At 35.3% G+C, this 21,534-nt stretch overlaps 4 protein-coding genes across 4 annotated transcripts in view; 3 read left to right on the top strand and 1 right to left on the bottom strand.

Moving 5' to 3' along the window:
- The window catches only part of LOC105159115, a gene marked incomplete in the record, with an annotated part of 1,895 nt that extends 1,358 nt beyond the window's left edge, over nucleotides 1–537 (top strand). The window contains 2 exon segments of the mRNA XM_020692404.1: nucleotides 1–26; nucleotides 144–537. Coding sequence (XP_020548063.1) covers nucleotides 1–26; nucleotides 144–341 — 224 coding nt within the window.
- On the top strand, nucleotides 5,586–10,789 carry LOC105159114 (QWRF motif-containing protein 2). The gene is made up of 6 exons (XM_011076066.2): nucleotides 5,586–7,427; nucleotides 8,766–8,885; nucleotides 9,390–9,506; nucleotides 9,628–9,717; nucleotides 10,226–10,336; nucleotides 10,446–10,789. The coding sequence occupies exons 1-6, from the start codon at nucleotides 6,078–6,080 to the stop codon at nucleotides 10,509–10,511; spliced, it is 1,854 nt and encodes a 617-aa protein (XP_011074368.1). The 5' UTR covers nucleotides 5,586–6,077; the 3' UTR covers nucleotides 10,512–10,789.
- LOC105159113 (LOB domain-containing protein 38-like) lies at nucleotides 13,435–14,328 on the bottom strand. Its single transcript, XM_011076064.2, is given in 3 exon segments — nucleotides 13,435–13,855; nucleotides 13,981–14,069; nucleotides 14,071–14,328. Coding segments are annotated over 3 exon segments (546 nt in total). The 5' UTR covers nucleotides 14,160–14,328; the 3' UTR covers nucleotides 13,435–13,487.
- Nucleotides 16,607–19,810, top strand: LOC105159112 (26S proteasome non-ATPase regulatory subunit 14 homolog). Its single transcript, XM_011076063.2, has 6 exons — nucleotides 16,607–16,853; nucleotides 16,935–17,112; nucleotides 17,791–17,872; nucleotides 18,363–18,539; nucleotides 18,628–18,795; nucleotides 19,398–19,810. Exons 1-6 carry the CDS (start codon nucleotides 16,712–16,714, stop codon nucleotides 19,587–19,589), a joined length of 939 nt encoding a protein of 312 aa, XP_011074365.1. The 5' UTR covers nucleotides 16,607–16,711; the 3' UTR covers nucleotides 19,590–19,810.

Raw genomic sequence — 21,534 nt, 5'->3', positions numbered from 1 at the left:
TTACCGTGCAAGGCCGGAAACTTAAGGTACTCTTAATGCTTCAGCAAGGAGCTCTCTCCTTAAATATACCTTGGAAATCAAACATAAATTAGATATACAGTTATCAAGGAGTAAACTTTTGTTCTTCACTTCCATATCTGCAGGTCGACATCGATCCTACTAGCAAAGATGAGAATGATGCAGGGTTCGTGCAATTGGAAGATTACCGCCCGATCGATCCAGTTCCAAGTTCGACAGGTTCCATAAGGCCAGGTCCTATAGAGCACGATGCTCCTCTGATGCCTTACATCCCAGAACCTTCTCCTCCTCCCAGTCAATTACAGCAAGGTGGGTTGCCTTAGCTCACTTTTGTTAGTCGCTCACTTTCGTTAGTCATAGTGTGAAGAGGATATTGAGGCTATCTTTTCACCTCTGTTTACTGTTCAAGTATACTGCAAATGCACGTTAGTGTAGAATGCCGATAACTTTGTATTGATCCTTGTTCATAACTTGCTAATGGATCACTGCACGATGTTTCTATTGAAGCTCAACATGTTTGCGCATCCTCTCTACCTTTCCTCTGTTGGATATAAATGAATATAACACCATTATCTTAGTTTCTCCTGTCCTTATTTAAGGAGCCCAGAGTTGCAAGACTTCTTCCATTAATGGGCCTGTGCTTTTGGACCTCATTCAGCTTACTATTATGACATTGAAGTTTTACCATGTAACCATAGTTTTGTCATTTTACGTCTGAATAACTCATGGTTTGGTGGTAACTGACTTGTAATGCTTGATTCAATGGGCTCTAGAGTTTATTACTACCGTGTTGGTGATGTTAGGCTGATGAAATCGCGCAATGTCTCAAAGAATTTCTACTGTTACGTACCCTTCCGCCAACAAATCTGTCCTAGCTACCTAGACTTGAATAATACAGTAACCCGGTGGGGATATGGATATGGAATTCATGAACATTTCTGTCCCTACAAAGTTACACTAACTCTCTTCTTTTCCTTGGGATTGAAAGTGGAAATACAGAATGATTGCGAAGAAAAGAAAAGGGGACCAATACTTTGTTCCAACTTTTGTTGCTGGGGAACCAATGCTTGAGGTTGAAGGCCTCATCTTCATGTGATCAAATGCTGTTGCTTTATCTGTTGTGTTGTAATAAAGCATGAAGTGATTCTCAAGCAATGGCCCTCTTCAAAGTACAAACCTCCAACTCCTGCTGTCATTATTTGCTGATAAGGATATTCTTACTGCAAGTAATCCTTATTACGATAACTATATGCTAATCAATAATTACATCATCATAAATTTCAGTCATCAATAATAAATATATATTAACTATTAATATTAAATATGTATAATTAATTAGTAACTACTATTAAGATTAATGTCTATACATCCGTAGAATTCGAACCCAGTTTGCCATGGCAAAATCTGTGCATGAGTTTTGTCCTGTTGCTGCTGCTACTTATGGATGATGGATGGTGAGATTCATAAATAGGCTACATTTCATTTACACTGACAGCTTTATGACAAGAAAAGCGATGGCAAGAATAGGACAAGAAGAATGAGGAGATGATGAATTCTCTCGACGCCATGCATTGAATCAACTTAATCTTTAAATACCCCTCACCCAATTCTGACAACTCTTGTAGCTAGCATGCACTCCATCAGCTTCTAATAAGAATATATAATATGGTCTTATGGATAAATACATAACAATAAATTAAAGAGTTAATTTCACCTCTTGTTTGATTCAGATTTTTTTTAAAAAAATCATAAATTGATATTATATTAAATATTACACTTATAATCTAATGAAAATTATACACATTGATCGAAGGGTCGAATTACAAGTTAGGATTAATGTCTAAATTCTGCACTTCGTAGTTGGTAAGAACACACCAGGAAGGCATTGATTATAACCCTCTAATACTTAAACTAGTGAGGTTGGTATCAATGTGAAGAACGAGAATGTAAAATACGGAAAAAGAATATACTTAACATTCAGGGCTATATATTTATAGCAATGTTTCGGAGTTAGACGAATTGTCAAATACCATCGGTTCAATCTTGATTAGAAAGTCATGGAGATCAAGTACATCACTAGTCGCACTCGGATTGAATTCAGGTCGGATTATTTCAAGGGACCGACACAGGGGTCCTTGGACTATTTGATAATTTTGTCGATACTCGAGGATATTTTTATCTTTTCAAATGGTCTAAATATGATCCACATATGTGTACAAAGTTTAATATAAAATACAACGCTAATTTATTTATGATTAAAAACAAAAGATTTTGTACTGCTGCCGCATCAAATGATTCAATGTATATAAACATAATTGTCCGGTGACCTGTTAAAATTTATCGACTTAAAAATAATAGAGTTTGTGACAGGGCAGAAGACCTAAAAAAAACAGGTAGACCTACACAAAAAAGGAAAAGCTAGGCAAGAGAATTAATTAAAATAGAAGCAGAAAGATTCACAGTGATGGATGGGGGCATAAAGATGATGATGCTTTTCAAGACTTGGCTTGCAAATCATGGCTTTGTGCATGTGGTTTCATTTCTCTTTATATCAGAAAAAAAGCAAGAAAAATACTCTGCTCTTCCAATGGAACAGTTCCTTTACAACATATATTGTCTCTTTATTGCAAATTTATTAAGGTATAATTATGAAGGCTGTCTGTCTCTCTTAATTTATTTTCTTTGCTGAGGGGCTAAGTTAATGTCTATTTTTGGACAAAAATCATTGCGTAACATCATAATTAAATATTCCACTTCTTTAATCATGATAATAATGCATCCCAGTTATGTCCTTCATCATATATATGTTCTTCGCACCGCGTTTGGCTAAGTTTATTTGAAAAAAGAAAATAATTATAAACTTATATATTTTGGAAGATGTTTCTAGAATTTGTGAGATGAATCTTGGAATTTTTTTTGAATAAAATAAGATCGTGGAAGTACTTAATATATTTGATGTTAGCATAGTTTTGTAATTTTAATTGAACAAAATCTACTAAGTTTTAAGTTAAATTTATTATCCTTATTATATTTTCTAGGTGGGCGTAAAAGATGGTACAATTTTATTTTTTGAATCGTATAAGCGAGCTTGAAAATAAAGATAATTACATTAATATCTACCGAACTGTAGTTTATTTGTACAAATTAATCGTGTTTTTTTTAAATTACACATATATTAACCAAAAACATCAACATTATTTACACAAATTATATTTATTTTTCAAAATATATATATATATATATATATTTCTTAAAAAAACGTCAATATTATTAGACAAATTATTCTTACTTTTTGATTGTTCTATATAATATTTATAATTATATAATAAATAAAAATAATTTATATAAATAAATCATAAATAATAAGTGTAAATATAATTATTTCATAAAAATATGTAGACGACATTCTCATAAATTGAAAGAAGTGAGGAGGGTGGATTGAAAATTACGTGCAGGAGAAGGCATGGACCTGCAATGATGCATGCATATGCATGGTCCATCACTCCATGCATCTCTTTTTTGTGCCCACAATCTGTTTTTGACTTTTGATTTTCGACATACTTTTATTTATTCCCATCAATCATCAAAATAGTAACGTTCTTTTATTTTTTATTCTTTTAAGTAAATAGTTTGCTTAGTATTGCTGACTTGAAGTGGAAGAACCAATAAGTCTTGCTGCGTTGAAATGTTCCAAACCTCACAATTGAAAAATATTTAAAATTTAAATAGCATATTTGAACACGTCCTATGATACAATAAATTAAATTTTTTTTAAATAATATTAAATGTAAAAAGGAATTATGACTTCAGATAGTTTGTCCGAATCTGTAAATTAGGAAAATTTGAAATGTAAGAATTTTGAACTGATCATGTTTCAAGACATAAATTGATTAATGATAGGACAGATGATGTATTAAGTAAGCAAGAAACATGATTAAGTATTGGTCTGGTGACCAAACTCAGTACTATCAGTTGAGTTATGATCATTGTTATTATCATTAATCCCATCATTAAATTAATCTTAAACAACAATTATTCAACCTAAGCACCTAACGTCTTTGGATTCACCACATGTCACTGTCATGGCCGTTCAGCTTTCTGTAGCACCAAACGTCGTCGTAGGATGTAACCCCATCCATGCGCTTCCACGTGTCGCGCGGTTAAATATCTCAACCCCCAGTCAATGGCTTTCCCATTTAATAAACAATTTGTTTAGGCTCTGTTTGTTTGGATCTTGAAAATTTTTTACAGCTTGAAGAATGCAACAATAAAATAAAGGGGTCGCCGTATTTTTCTTACTAAAAATAGTTTATAGCATATTGATTTTGAAGTTTGTTATATTTAATCTCTTGACCAGTATTTTCTTTCAAAAAGAAATTTATTTCCAAGGGTTTTAGAATTGGACTTTCGTTTCTATTTTTTCTTGTTTATCTAAATATTTTTTAAATCCATCCATTATAGTATTGTTCTTACGGATGTGTCGGGTTAAGATATTTTGAGTGAGTATACAAAATTGATATTCTTAATGAGCAAGATACGTCTTAAATTTTTTAATTATGTGTGGTGCGTATCAAATTTTTTGTCAAACCACAAGACCAAATGATCTTCAATGAAATTCTAAGATCAACGAGGACTAATCCCGTACTCAAATGCTTAAATCAATAATGGTTTATAAAAAATAATAAAAAAGAGAAATTTGAATTAAAGTGAGAATAATGGTAGAATATAATACGAGAGTGACATATATTCATGTGAAGTCCAAAATATATGCTCAAAATAACCTACAATCTGATAGAGAAAAGAGAGGCTAAGTGAGACTAGAGTGAATAATGATGTTACCAAATGACTGCACAAGGTCTAAATTTATAGGCATGTACCTGTTGTAGAGTGCGTTGGCTATCATCCAGAAACAATTGTTTGTGATTTGAACTAGATTTGATTGAGATATGTGAGGTGGGCTAAATCTTGTCATGTCTCTCAAAAAATCAGAGAGTTGGTTACTTGTACACTTTCTAGTTCATTTTTCACCGATTTGTTTGGAACCACCTAGAGATATTCTGGGATGATACGTACAATTGGATTAACAAGCTATATGATGTATTCTCCCAGTTGTAGAATGAGTATCCAGCTGAAATGGACTTATAAATTGGGCCTGCTAATTCAGAAAGTTAGAAAATAGGTTTGTGAGCCTTGTCTTCCTACTGATGGCCAATTGAGCTAGCGTGCTTGGCTCATAGGTCTGATCCCATAATTTTAAGGGCCATCAATGTGATTTACAAAATAGACCAGCATTAGATCCACACCGAGAAGTCCCATGATATATTTCTATCAATTGTACGATTTCACGTGACTGACAAATGCTACAACGATCGGATAATTACGACAAACCATACATATTAGGGTTTTAAAATTTTCAAGACTAAATTTGTAAATTGAAGATATGATGGGGTAAGTCTAGACACGAGGTTCATAAAATTACCCATAAATCAACTATGTTGTTAAAAAAAGTATTTTGAAATTAAAAAAATTGAAAAATCATTACTTTGAGTTTTAAATACTCCCCCCATTATATTTTTGATGTGGTGCGTGCTTCATAGAAGCACAAACAGGGCCTTACCTGAATAAGTGAAGGCACAAGAAGGTATGCAGAGCGTACAACATCTTGAGAGGATTTGACCATTCCTTTGCTTTGAGACAATTTTCAAAATTGTCACTCTCTCACACACTCACACAGTACACGGCAGTTATGCTCCAAAATCTCGGTCCCCTCCTCCTTCTTCTCCTCCTCCTCCTACCCGTATATATATACCCTCGCCGTCGTCGTAACGGTCATATTTCTCGTCTCTCTCTCCCTCTAAAAGCACTCGTTAAACCTCCGCTCCGCTCCGCTTCTCTCTCTCTCTCTCTCTCTCTAATCACATTATAGTAGCTAATTCTTAATTGAATTCTGCTCTCTCTCTCTCGCACACATTACACACACGTTTCCCATACTGAATTCGCTGTATCGAGTTGGAGGTTTAGGGTTTGAAAGGGTGTGGCAATTCGTCGCGAGATATGAAATGGTAATTGCTGTGGCATCCAAACCTAAGCAGCTCTCCTCGCAGAACCAGAAGCGGCCGCCGTTGCTTCGCTCGGAGACGGATAATGCGTCGCCATGCCGCCCAAAAGCTCGTGAGGTCACGTCCCGTTACTTGTCCTTCTCAACATCTTCCTCTTCGAATTCTTCTTCATCAACCAACACGAAGTCCACTTCCGGATCATCAATTTACTCGAGGAGGTCTCAGTCTCCGATGCTCAGCAGCAGAGCATCAATTGCTACACCAAAAAGCGCCGTTAAAGAGAGGGCAGTGTCTGCAGAGAGGAGACGGCCGGCGGCGGCAACGACGTTTAGCGCGGAGAGGATGCAAATGACGTCAGTGCGGAGTTTACTGGTGTCATTTCAGGGCGAGTCGTTTTCGTTGCCAGTGAATAAGGTGAAGCCGTCACCGACGTCGGTGGGAACTCCCGGGGGTTTGAGGAAAGGTACTCCAGAGAGGCGGAAAGCAGGGATGACTCCTTCCAGAGATCAGACGGAGAGGGACAGGGAGAATTCAAGGCAAAGTGATCAGCTCCACCGGTGGCCGGGGAGATCACGCGGCCAGAATTCGAGTTTTTTGACTCGGAGTATGGACTACAGCTCTGAGAGAGGGAATTTGAATGGATTCATGACTGAGCTTAACGAATTGAGAACAACGACGGCTGATGAAAATAGTGGAAATGAGGTTGGTATGGGTTTGAAGGCTGAGAGTAACAGTTTTGAGCTTGATACTCGATTGAATGTAGTTGATCACTTGAATTTCGATTCCGAGAGTGTCTCATCAGAGAGTACCGCCAGTGGGAGCGTGAATCAACTGGGAGGAGGGCCACGTGGGATCACTGTACCAACAAGGTTTTGGCAAGAAGTAAGTAGCCGGGCACTTAAAGTACCAGATCCTGCTTCACCTGCATCAGATAATGCATCAAGTAGAGAAGGTTCTCCAAAACTAATTGGTACGAAAAAATTTCAAAATGATAGTCCTGTATCATCCCCTCGGGAAGTTTTTCCATGCAAAGGATTGTCACCTCTTCGAGGGGGTGCGAGGGTAGCTTCACCAAGCAAGGCCTTGAATTCATCAACTGGTGCTCTGTTGAGGGGAATGCCTAGTCCAACAAGAACTAGAAATGGTGCCAGTAGTTTAATGAATGTCAATAACACGTGCAGCACACCGTCGATGTTGAGCTTTGCTGCTGATGTGAGGAGAGGAAAGTTGGGAGAGAGTCGAATTGTTGATGCACATAACTTGAGACTATTATATAACCGGCAGTTGCAGTGGCGACTAGCAAATTCGAGGGTAGAGAATGCTCTGTTGGTACAGAAACAGGCAGCAGAGGTACTAATTAGCCCCCACTTTTTTTGACTTTTGAAAAATACGAAGTAAACAAATTACAGCATGTCGTTTTGAGCGTCAGAAACATAATCAACCTAATTCAAAAGAACATAACCAAGTTAGACGCCGTAGAGTCTGCTTCCTTTTTGGCCTCTGAGACCAACCTTATTGGGGAATGATAAGACTTATATGATTCAAGTCCCTCTTTTCTATTAAAACTATCATCAGAGAATTTAATAACCAATTAATGATACGCCGTGAAACTTGCCTCCTGGATTAATGGTCAGGGTAAAGATGATTAACACTGATTGCAAAGTTTTTGGGTTATTTGGCTTAATATATTCTGTATTTATTATAGTACTGCTGGCTCCCCCCATTTACAACATTGATGATGTACCGTGTCTGAGAATTGAAGGTCACTAATTCCTGTAAACAACTTCTGGGGGGTTAACTGGATTTACCGGTTCCCAAATTTAAAGCTCGTTTCTGTGGCTGGATTCTGCAGGAGTGAAAATGAAGGGGAAAAATTGATGTTCTTGTGGTGGCAAATAAGCTGTTTCCCTTTAGAAACTACGTTTAGTTGTATTACTTCAAATATAAAGACTTGTGAAGCGATTGTGGGGTTGAACAAAGGGCACAAAGTCCATTTTCATGAAAAGCAGATTCGAACTGCAAGTACACATGTACTTGTTTATAGCAGCCCAGTTTTCAATGACATGAGATTCTTAAGGAGTACCACTAGATAATTTCATTGCACGCCCAAAGCCTGAAATTTTGTGAAAGAGCTCTTCTACTTTTCTCAATTAGTTTACTTGACGAATCTGCCGCAGGATTTAATTGGTGTCAGTTCTGCTGGATGAGTCTGACATAAGTATTAAAGAACTGATGTTTGACAACCTAAAAAGGAGGAATTAGTTTTGGTTCTTGCAGTATTTTACTTGATATAGTTTCTGTTTAGATTTTTGGCAAATGGTCTCCATTTTAATCATGTCTCTCCTGCTGGTGATCCAAATGTGATATGTGTTAACAATGGAACCACATATATATATGTGTATATATATTATATATATACATTTGCTTCAAAATTAAAGACGTTTTACTTTTCCCGTGGTGATTGATTGATAGTACCACAATTCTTCACCTGAGCTTGCTGCAAAACTGCATGTGCTTTTGTTTTATGTCCCTATGTCATTTAGTTGATACAACATGGTAGAGGGATCATTTATTTCACTTAACATCCATCTTTTAATTTACATTTTGGTTACTCTTATCTTGTTGATTTATAGCTTTCTGAGAAAAGTATTAGTATTCTCATCTCTAGCACTTTCCTCATGTCACCAGAGAAGCCTCTATAATGCTTGGGTATCTACCTCAAAATTGCAGCGTTCTGTCAAGTCCAAGAGAATTGAACTGCAAATGTTGAGACATAATCTGAAGCTTTATTCTATTTTAAAGGAACAAGTAAGAATATTTTCTCTCTCCTGTGCCCTTTCTCTGGTGGAATTTCAGTGTTTGATCAATGTATTGTTACATTTGCTTTTGAGATTCTTATTGTATTGAATTTTATTTATGCTATTTCTTGATTTCTACGTGATGGGTTCTAATTGCAGATATTTTGATGTAATTGAATATAACCACATGCAGCTATTCCAATTCTTTCTAATGTAATTGAAACTATCCATCACAAAATTTGGCACGAAACAATTTTGAACTGATGGGCATACATTGAAATTAATTATTGTGACATGACTTTTTTTGGAGTTAAATTTATATATCAATCATGTTGTTACTTCTAGTAGTTCACAGTGGGATTTATGGTGTTAAAAATTCTCCCCTCACTGTGGCTTATCAGATTTGCATGAGAGTGTGCATGATTAACTGATGCTGGAAGCAACAATTTTGTGGATAACTATAGTTGATTTATAGGGATATTCTTCAGTGTTTGGCTATATTTGTTGGATGCAGGAACTACATTTGGTGAACTGGGATCTAATTGATAGAGATCACTGGAATTCATTGTCTAGTGCTATTAAAGCATTGGAAGCTAGCACCATCCGCCTTCCTGTTGTTGGTGGTGCAACGGTATGCTGGTGCTTTTTCTGAATGAAGCAAATTTTAGTTATCGCAACTTAGGCAGTTTATGATTTTGTGGAGCTAAAAGAAGCTAGTGCCTCCTTTCCATTGTTCTTTTTAACATGTCCAGGCTGATGTTCAAAAGGTGCAAGAAGCTATTTCTTCAGCTGTTGATGTGATGCAAGCAATGGCATCTTCAGTATGCTCTTTGGCAACAAAGGTAATTTGTTCTCATTGAATTATTGAGTGATCATATCACCCTTGTCGTGCATCATCTGCAACTTGAGGTTGTTTCCTCATTCTTTACTCATCAAAGTACTATGAAAACTTTATTAGCTTTAGTTTGTTCCTCAAGCAGCTGATATTATCATTATACCATCTTCTAAAATTTTCTTTCTGGTGAAGTGACTTTTTTGGAAAACCCTGAAATTGAATAATAGTTAAATGAATTGGGACTATATTTTACAATTGCTTGGTCTTTGATGGCAGTCAGGAGTTTAGACTTTGTGTCGATGATGCTATGGAGATACCTTATAATAAGGGCAAGATTCCAAATTTTGTTTTAACCCATGATATTTAAAGGTTTCTTGGACAACAGTGAAGGAGTTTCCTGTGTGCCAATCTTACATTGTATTCAGTGAGCTAAACAGAGTAAATGGAGGACCAATATTCCGATGTTTGCATAATTCATCTTCTCACCATTTCTATCAACCATTTTGTATCAACAGGCAGAACAAACGAACTTGCTTGTGTCGGAACTTTCTAATTTAAGTGCAAGAGAGTGTCGCTTACTTGACGAGTTCAAAGATTTATTGTCAACAGCATTTATACCCCTGCAGGTGAGATTAAGGGCCAGTTCCACCTGAACAGTTTTTACTCATGTTTAAAGTTATTCTGCTTCTAGTTACTCTTTGCTATCAAATTTGCTAACACCAGATATCATGCCAGGTGATTTATTGTAGCCTGAGAACCCATATGTTGCAAGATTCAACAACCTTAACGAAGAAAGTGTAAATACGCTGGTCTTGTTTTATTGCATACCAGTAATGCTATTCAAATTACTACTATTTTTCCACAACACCACGCAAGAGATGGTGGTCGAACAAAGTATTCTTGTTTTATGTAGAGATGGCCTCAGAGTGCTTCATCTCCCAGATTTGCAGAAAGCAGCTCCAGAGTGTGTTTTTTGGAGGGTGGGAGATCTTGCTTTCTATATTAGATTGTATACCTCGTATTCGTTTTAGATATATGTATATATATACATAGGTTAGCAGTCCGATTGTCCTCTGCAAGTATGATTTGTTTTAGTTTCATTGTCTTATTCTTGCATTCTGGGAAAAGAATGAAGGAAATGAACCTGCTGCTATAGGTGATATGACAAAATTAAGCTTGATAATTGGGCATGTGTGACTAGTTGTATGATAGAGGTAGAGAAGACAAGCATATGTTTATTCTGTATAATGGTAATCAAATCAAATGACTAAGCATTGTTTCATTATAACATGGGAACATGTTTTTAACCAACCATCTGTGACACTACTTGTCCAAAACAAAATAAAAGCAAAAGGCAATTTGGATTTGAACCCTTTACCTTATTCTCTTACCAAGTTCCACTTTTTTTTTTTTCTTTTTTTAATGGAAGCATAATTACATTATTATATTAATATTTTAATAAATTGAGCAATTGATTAATATATTAATATTGCTAAAAAATTATCACATAAAAGTAAGTTAACACTCACATGTCAATGTGATTCAAACTCATGATCTCAAGTTAAGTTCCACTTAAATATACCATAGGTATTTTCTAATTTAGTCATTAACACTATGTGTTTAAAAAAACTATAAAATGGTTAATGAGATCTAACTTAGTTGGTGTGGTTGAGGTTTCACGATCTCTAAATCACGAGTTCAAGTTTCGCCAATATGTGATCTATTTTAACAGTAATTGTTGGTCTATTGTGATAAAGTTATTAGTTAATTGTGTATACTTGATATTGATAAATTGATTGTAGATGATTGAAATTCATGTGTAACTGTAAATAAAACGAGGCAGTCCCTTGATCACATAAAATATATATCTCAATATTTTAAATGATCCACGTTGTTTTTGAAATATTAATATTGTCATATTTATACTTCATTATGTCCACTTTTATCCATGTTAATCAGTTAAATCATTTATAATTATATATTAAAAAAATTATATCGTACTCATTTGATTATAAACATATAAATAGTACAAACAATAACTAGTAAATATATATATATTAGTTATAACATAAAGAAGTGAATTGGGCCCACAACGTATGCGGCGAAACGCAACATTAAAGCGAATCCGGTTGCCACTACTAACCTCTCTTTTTCTCACCCTAATAATTAATTGCATAAAAATAACTTTGTCTTTGTCCCATTCAACAAACATATTTTTTTTTCAATTATTACCACAAAGAAAAAGGCCCGTCTGATGACGTGGATCCCACTGCTCGTGGAGGAGGGGATTTTAGTGGGGCCCCGATGACGTGGATTGCACCCCTTTTGAATTGTATCTTCCAACCCAATTCCTTATTATTATTATTATTATAATTAATTATCAAGTACAACAGTACTACAATTGGTGGTGTTATTATTTAAAAATGTATACATATAATGGTGTCTATTACCACCACCCAATTAATTGACGTTTTCTATAAGCATTGAAAGAAGGGATCATATTTGTGTTCTAGGTATGTTGTTTCACATGCTAACACATTAATTATCAATATATATATATATATATGTATCTTACCATCATTCATATAATTAATTTGATTTTACACTCTTCAAACTTATAATTACGTAAAATTGAATAATAATAATACTCGGTGTGTGTTCACATTGCAATTTTAATGGTGAAATTTTAACTGAACAATGAATATTAAGATCTCATGACTCTACATGCAATTAAGAGCTAAAAAATTTGAGTATTATCCAATATTTGCAATTTGATGTGACTTTATGTAAGTACAGATTGAATTTCATATAATATTATCTAACTTTTATTTAAATTTGTAAATAATTTTATTATTAATTTTGATATTTGTAATTTGATAATTAGAATAAAAACAAAATATTGAAAAAAACAGAGTTAGAACAATCAACTCATGATCAAAATGGGTATCTAGTAAGGTGTCCTAATATTTCTTAAACATACCAGAATTGATTGCGTAGTAGTAGGGATAGGTGGCTAAGTCCCACATTTTAATTTACAACAAACAATAGCCCTTAATCCATGCCCAAATGTATGTGTAGTGTAGTGTGAAAACATGGGTCAAATGTGTATGTGTGTGTGTGTGTGTGTGTGTGTGTGTGTGCGGGGGTGGAATATTTGGTCGCGGAAACAGAGGAGCAGAGGGAGGGGAGGGGTGGGAAGGGAAGGGCATCACTTGAGAGACTGGGGGCATAGAAAACATATATATATATATTCATCACTTCCTCCCAGATGTCCGAACCAGATCATACTTTGTACGGACCCCAATGCCTGCACTGCTGCCCCTTCTCAATTTACTTAAAACACTAACACACCACACAACTGTCTCTTCCCATGTAGCACCCCCCCAACTCAACAACCTTATTTTTTTCAAAATGGTATATCACTATAAATATAGTATCATTTTCAAACATATAATGTTCTTTTAATCTAAAATTTCAAATTATAATTCAAATGGGGTTGTTACCAAAATAGAGTAGTAATTGGAATAAATGTAGAGAATATTTGTTTTCTTATAACATTATTTGTTTTGTAAATATTTATTTAAAAGATGGAGTAGTCTCTAAATTACAAAGAGGTACAGTTTCCGATTAACCAAAAAATCTAGAGGCATCTCAACTCAGATCATCACATTTCAATTTTCCTTCACTGAGTGCAGTTAGTACCCACCCCCACCACCCCCCACCCCCACCCACCAAACACAACAAAAAAGGCTCAACTCTTGTTGGGGTAGAGCATGATTAAGCAAAAAGGTTGAGAAGTTTTGGCTCTTTGCTACCAACTCCTTTAACCCTATTCTCACGCGAAACTTCCGATATCCCCGACCCAAACGACGCCGTCTTCTCCATGCAATTCCGGCTGCCTCCCATCGATCCATGCACCACCCCCTTGTGCTTCGATGTGCTTTGATTATTCCCCCATCCGGATGCTTCATCCGAGTTTGGCGCCACAATTCCCACTGAAATCGGCCGCAGGACGCCTCCGGCGAGCACCGTCTCCACCGCCGCCTGACATATATGCCAGTTTCCGGTGGATAGCAGCCCCACCGCCCCGTTAACTGGGTTCACCGTCCGCCCACACGCCTCGAACAGCAGCGATTGGAACAAAGCTAAATAGGAAAACAAAAAAGCAATCATGAGATCAGGGGAAAAAAACCCACATGCAAAAAGACTGATTCCACTACATATCTGGGTTTTCTGTTCAAGATTCGATTGTTCATTAATTCATGTTTACCTGGTCTTTTGGTTTCAGGGACAGCGGCGATGAAGGACATAAGGTCGCTGCGGCCGAAGAACTTGGAGACGAAGAGGGTGGCGTTGCCCTTGTGGGCTTTGGATCCATTCCAAACACGGCCTTAGGATGCATTGGTCGCTGCATCCTCTTCTCAAAACTCTGCAGCCATTGCAGCTCATCTTGCACTTGAAGGAAACGGGAAATCTTTTCCTTCAAACCTCTTCGTTTTCCTCTGGGATTCCTTCAACTCAAAGGCAATGGAAAAGGAGAGAGAGAGAGAGAGAGAAGAGAGAGAGAGAGGAGAAGAAGAAGTGAGGTTGGCGTTAATTATAGGAGCAGCAACAGTGTGTGTAGAGTAGGGTTGTGGGAAAAGTAACCCTGGTCGAGTTTGCTTTCAAGGGCATGTTTGGTACGTCCCAAGTATGACAAAATCCCATCTTCTTACAATGTCAACTCTTGATTGGTTAGAAATTATTATACATTCGTTAAAACAAAAGAAAATAGAAAATAAAATTAAATAAAAGTTTGAAAAAAACAAATAAATGAGAAGATTCTTTTGAATAAAAGGTGAGAAGAAAAGAGAGGTCAAATAACATCATAGACACGATATGTTTTCCAACACCACATAAATTTATTTGTAAAAAAAAAAAAAGAAAGAAAGAAGGAAAGAAAGAAGAGATAAAATGTCAAAGCAAGATAGAAGAAAATGCACAAAACAGAGAGCACAAATTGAACGAAAATTAGAGTATTATTAATTAACACTTATCCCGCTTATGAGTTTTGAGTAGTACACAAAATGTCTTTACAAAATTATTGTTGTTTGTATGTACGTAATTATTTCGATCTGATCTATTTGACCCGCTTTTCTATTAATATTGTAATTGACGTAAATATAATGCTCAATAGGAAAACGATCATTTTCAATGTGTAATTATTACGTTTTTATCTATTCAACATACCGTTTTAATGTATGTTTGTTGTAATAATTAATTTTTCTTATAAATATATTTTAAAAGATTGTATAGATGACAAGTGACGGCAAACAAAGCCAATATCGTTACCAAACACATAATTTGTAGGAATAATAATATAAATATGACCAAAACTATTATTTCAACACTCATCATTTAATTATTTATATTATTAATAATATAGGAAAAGTGATTAAAATATGTTATGAGCTGAAAAATAGTAATGGAACCAAACACGACGTTATTGAGAAGGAAAGGTGATGTGATTGATATATGAGGAGTGATGGGAAGGGAATATCTGGTTCCAAACTCTGGGTTCGAGCGGCTGCGTGTTTCCGCGGCTTTTTGGAGGGGCCGATTTTCAGCCGTTGGATCTTTTACATTTATTTTATTATTTTGAGAATTAATCTTTATTTTTGTAGTTTAAAAGTAGGGAATCAATCCTAATCGTACTGAATTAGTCATGTTTTGTCAAAATATATGATTCAACTTTTAACGGATTTATTAAAATTTATAATTAATTATATGATAAATATAAAAGAACCGGTTATATGATTGAGTGACTGCATTCAAATAAACGCCAATTTGATTTTTTTTGAGTGATTTTTTCCACTTTAATTATGTTCTCAAGGTCACGTGAAACTAAGAGAGTGTTCAAATGAGCTTATAAATTTTTTAATATATATTTTTTATGATGCTAAAAAGTGTTTAGTAATATTTTTCAAAGAATAAACTTATAAAATAGAGAGGTTCGGAGTTTATAAATTTAAAAAAAAAAAAAGAAAGGAAACTCTCGATTAATTTTAGAAAAATAGCAAACTCTTCTAATTTTTTAAAAAAATTAAAAAACTTCTTAATTATATCATATCCATTACTTTAAAAACTTATGATAATAAAATTTTAAAAATATCTTATAATATATGAGTTTATAAATGTTTAAAATAAAATTTGCCAATAAAATGGAGCTGGGGAAACAGCCCAAGCCCATTAATATGCCCTCTTTTTCCTGGTCCAAGCCCAAATAATGTTTTGATTGGGATTTGTAGTATTACTAAAGTAAGAGGATATACTAAAATTATTGCACAAAATTTAGCTATACATCTATTCCTATAGTGTTTTTTTCCCTTTATATTTATTCATTTATTTGAATTATTAATATATTAAATTAATTTTTTAAATTAAATATGCTGAAAAGTATAGTAAACTGCATAGAAAAAAAAAAGGGTAATATTATTCGGAAGCCTACAACAATATTTTAAGGGTAAACTTTAATGAATTTTTGTGAAATTTATAATAATTATAATATTTATTGTTGTTTGAAAAATTACGTGTATATTTCTAAAATTAATGAACTGTCTCGTAAAAGCCTATTTTAGGATATATTTGTTGAACGAGTGTTAATTTCATAAAAGTATTTATAATTTTTTAAATAATAAAAATGTGTCTATAATTATAACAAATTTCATAAATCTACTATGATTTACCTTTTCTTTTAATGACTAAAAAGTAATTTATGGGGATCGAAAATTGGCATATTAAAAGATAAAAATAGACGAAAAGAGATAGTATGGTATAAAAACGAGATTAACTAAAAGTACAAGGGTATATTTGCAAACATTTAGCATTACAGTTTATACCCTGCCTCCCTTCTGACCTGTCTTGTTGGGAAAGAAACGAGAAATCCAACAAGAATCTATAAAAGAAATCGAGCGTGAAAAAGAAAAAGGAAAAACAAATTCAAATCTGAGAGAAAAGACGGAATGGCCGGCATGGAAAGACTGCACCGGATGTTCGCCGGAGCCGGCGGAGCCCTAGGCCACCCGCCGCCCGACTCCCCTACGCTCGATTCCTCCGAACAAGTCTACATCTCTTCTCTTGCCCTTCTCAAGATGCTCAAACACGGTAAATCTGAGGAGTTCTTTTTTGTTTGGTTGTATTTGCCCTTTAATTAGGGATTTACGGTGTGTGTATGATTAATTGTAGGTAGAGCTGGGGTGCCGATGGAAGTAATGGGTCTGATGCTTGGGGAGTTTGTGGACGAGTATACGGTTCGTGTGGTGGACGTTTTTGCTATGCCGCAGAGTGGGACTGGGGTCAGTGTTGAGGCCGTCGATCACGTTTTCCAGACTAATATGCTTGACATGCTCAAGCAAACTGGCAGGTGCGGAGATATTATGCTCTGAAAAGAAGGAAATTTCCTCCCCCACCCCCCCTACATTGTTGCTTTAGATTCTGTTATATATTAGTTTAGTCTACTTGAATAATGTAATGTAGCAGTTTCTGGCAATTTGGAGGGGGATTGAGTGGTAAGTGGTTTTAGAAATTTGGATTTTAGTAGAACTTAGTGAAATGGATGGTACTGCATTAGATATAAATGTGGTTCATAGTTTATTTTCCCCTGACTGAAGGGAAAAAATGTGCAATTGGTAGCCCAGTGATTAGAGGTGGAATAGGCTTCTATCTTTGGTATTTCCTTGAAATTGAGATTATGACTCCGCAAGCCAGAGGAAGACAAACTGTTCCATTTACATCCACTTCACATTAACAGGACTACCGCATTCTTTGTTGCAATATTATGTCCAGTCTTTGAAATATGAGCTCTGGCAATTTACATTACAGCTGTGTTTGGAGGCAAGGGTTTAGATTGATAACTATCTTGTATTTAATTGTTGGCTCTACGTCTTGTCTTCAAGAAGCTATGAGAACATCAACTTTTCTTGAGATTCTTTTCCGTTTAAAAATATTTATTTGTAGAGGATTTTCATCTTCTTGTGTCTGCAAATCATGCACCTGGTGCTTTTTTAACTAAAGTTAGTACCATCCGCTTTCCTGTGGACAGACCTGAAATGGTGGTTGGTTGGTACCATTCACATCCAGGATTTGGATGCTGGCTTTCTGGTGTTGACATCAATACTCAACAGGTAATCCTCTGCTGTTAATTATGGTTGTCTAGTTGAAATGTATTTGATTAATTGATGGTTTTTTTTTTTTCTAATATGAGATACATGCTTATGTTGTACATATAGTTTAAGTTACATGCTTGGGTGTCTTGCGCTTACCATTAGCCTATTTGTTTTGATATAGTTTAAATTCTTTTTTGTTGTGGTGCAAAATACCAAAGAAAATAAAAGAGTAATAGTTTTGCTCAGATGGCGGTGTTGTGGGTTGGGAAGGTCATGATTCCATATTGGCACTTGGTAGGGTAGGTCATGGAACCAAAATGAGCACGGGATAGGTTTTATCATTAAACCTGCTTTTTGTTGCTGCTTTCTCTTGCGAGAAACTTGCTGTACCCTGACAAACACGTTTGGAAGTTTGCTACTTGCTTGTGTACCGTTATCAGTTTAGTCGGTTCTTGTGGTTTTACATCTATAGGCTCTCATAGTTGCTATTGCCTGTCTTGTGATGCAGAGTTTTGAAGCTTTGAACCAGAGGGCAGTTGCAGTAGTGGTAGATCCAATACAGAGTGTTAAAGGGAAGGTGGTAATTGATGCCTTCCGTCTGATTAACCCTCAAACCATGATGCTCGGTCAAGAGCCAAGGCAGACAACATCCAACCTAGGGCATCTTAATAAACCGTCTATCCAAGTAAAAGTCCCATGTCTCATTAATTGGTTTTAATTTGAAGGTTTTTTAACCCTTTATTTCTAATGTATAAGACTTGATACCTTTGCAGGCTCTGATTCACGGTTTAAACAGGCATTATTACTCCATAGCCATAAATTACAGGAAAAATGAACTCGAGGAGAAGATGCTCCTAAATCTTCACAAGAAAAAGTGGACAGATGGTTTGACCCTTGAGCGGTTTGATACCCACTCCAAAACAAATGAGCAGACTGTTCAGGTACTTTTAGGATCTCATATGACTTTTTACATTTTACTATTCCGATTGTTTTTCAATTAGAGGTAAGCTTCTCATAAACGAATCAACTGTTAGTTTATTTTGACGGTCAATATATTTTGACATGGGCTTAAAAATGAGTGAGATGTCAATCATCTAAAATTCGTGATACTAAAATGGACCTATAGGCTGATTGCCTCATTAAGAAATAGTTTTTAGTAAATAAAATGGGTTTGCAATGCCTATTTATTAGCTGTTCGCTAAAGATGATCAGTGGAAATGTATTTTCCACTGGTTTCATTCAATTCGCGATCTACTTTGATGTATAGAGATTCAACAATTGAGAATTAGAATGATAACCCATGAGAACATGGAATGGAAACTACAATTCTAATGACATGATATCTAGCTGTAGTTTCCTCTTCTGGCTCAATTCCCTTGACATAAATTAAAGCGGCTCCTCCTCCTTTGTCAGATGGAAAAATTCTACGCCTGGGGCTTCGGCATTATCTACTGTTATTATCACTTTCATTTACCATATCATGTATGCTTCGACTTTCTTGTTCTAATCCAGCAATTTTTATTATCTGGCCACAAAATTGCAGGAAATGCTAAATCTGGCTATGAAATATAACAAAGCAGTTCAGGAGGAGGATGAGCTGCCGCCAGAAAAACTAGCTATTGCTAATGTGGGAAGGCAAGATGCTAAGAAGCATCTTGAAGAACACGTCTCAAATTTGATGTCTTCAAACATTGTCCAAACACTGGGGACGATGCTTGACACTGTTGTCTTCTAGATTTCGGAGTTGAAAGAGAAACTATTGGCAGTATGATGCTATATGCCAGTTCGCAATCAGTGGTATCTTATCTTCACATTTGATAAAAACTACAACTTAGCCTTATGTTTTCAGTTCAATGAAATTCATCAATTTGTGTACCTTAAAACCGAAATACGAAATTCACCACTTAGACATATTTTTTCTATTTAATGAAGTTCGTCATTTTGTGTACCGTGCAATCGAAATACCCAAATTGTTGGTTTCTTTCTACTTAATCAGTTGGGAAATTCTAATCTGAATTGTTTCAGATTTGAACTAATTATATGATATGTATAATCTATTTGTCGTGTAATCTATGTACAGTTTAACAAAAAAAATCAACTAAACGATATATTTTATGTGCAGCTTAAAAATAAAAATGATCAATTATAAGGTAAATGTATGGTTTTGCTATCTTTAATTTGGGGCGATTGAAGATTTTTTTGTGTTTTGTTTTGGTGGTGGTTGTTTTGGGATGGGGTGGAGTGTTAAATTTGGAAGGATGGTTGGTGGGGCGTGAACTGAATTGAATACTGTTTATTGGTGATGAAACTGATTAGAACGAGGTCCACGTGACTGCTAACAGAAGACTCATGAAAACAAAATAATACACATGCCGCACATGTATATCACCCATTCTCATCATCTTATCCCACTCTCTCTTTTCCATTATGTAATTAATTACACATAATGCCTATGTCGCATGTTTCTGTGCCAATAGTGGCTACAAAATATATTAGTATCATTACAGCAACGCTTTGGAAAGTCAAAACTAAAACATGAAGATCAACTCAACTCCTCTGCTCCACTTAACGCGTACATTATTTGAACTTGGACCAGCCTTTTCATACACGATGTAGGAATCCATTTATCACAGGATTTGTCAATCATCACTTCAATTTTGATTCCAACATTTTCACATCAAGAACTTTGAAAATTCCATGTGTTCATCTAATTTTAAGTGCTTCTTATACAAATTAATGGATTATTATGTCCACACCGCATCTTGTCTAGAAGCAAGTGGCACACAACACAGTAATGAATCACGCCAAACACGATATGCCCACCACTTAAATTAATTAATATTAGAATCCATTAATTTAAGTAGAGATTAGCCATTTGTCTCATCTTAATCAGCTTGCACATAAAAAAAAAAAAAAAACCATAGGATTACTTCTCATAGTCCCCCACCTTCACAGTTCACACTATATATTATTGCCTCTTCCATCTTCTTATCCACTTACCAAATTTCATCCTCATCTTCAACTCCCATTATCAATCTAAGACAGCATATAATAAACCAAACTAAAGAAACTTTAACCTCACTGACTCTAACTTTATTTCCATTGTTTATTGCTTTTAATTTTAAGGTAAATTACATCAACACTACATAAAGTTAAGTTTCATTGATGAACAACTATTTTCTGTTTCTTATAAAGTTATAAGTGTAGTTCTTGATGGGATGTTCATATAAGTTATGTACAAACACTCTATCTTCTTTTTAAAGTTATAAGTGCATTTTTTGATGGAATGTTGAGATAATTTACTTTAAAGGATAAGTGTACTTGAAAATATAGTTAAATATAATTTTGAAAAATGTCGATTTAATTTAATTATTTTGCTAATTTTACTATGTTTTGGTGGGGTGTGGCAATTAATGGTATAAAATAACAGGAGACTAGATCCTAATCACTACGCCCCAACATGACAAACTGAAAACAAAGAAAAAGCGAAAGAGAGGAAAAAGGAAAGAGGGGGTGAGCACGGAATGTCATGTGGTGCAACGCGAGTTGATGGATGGACAGCCTTATTACAGTTAGAGATCGGCCAGGCCGCCCTTATTACATCATCGTCCCACTCTCCTCCTTTCACTTCTTCTTTAAGCTACTATAACTATCCCATCCCCCCCCCCCCCCCCCCTTTC

This window comes from Sesamum indicum, linkage group LG3 (genome assembly GCF_000512975.1).
Source record: "Sesamum indicum cultivar Zhongzhi No. 13 linkage group LG3, S_indicum_v1.0, whole genome shotgun sequence".
Taxonomy (NCBI): domain Eukaryota; kingdom Viridiplantae; phylum Streptophyta; class Magnoliopsida; order Lamiales; family Pedaliaceae; genus Sesamum; species Sesamum indicum.
This window is presented reverse-complemented; position numbering and strand designations above follow the sequence as displayed.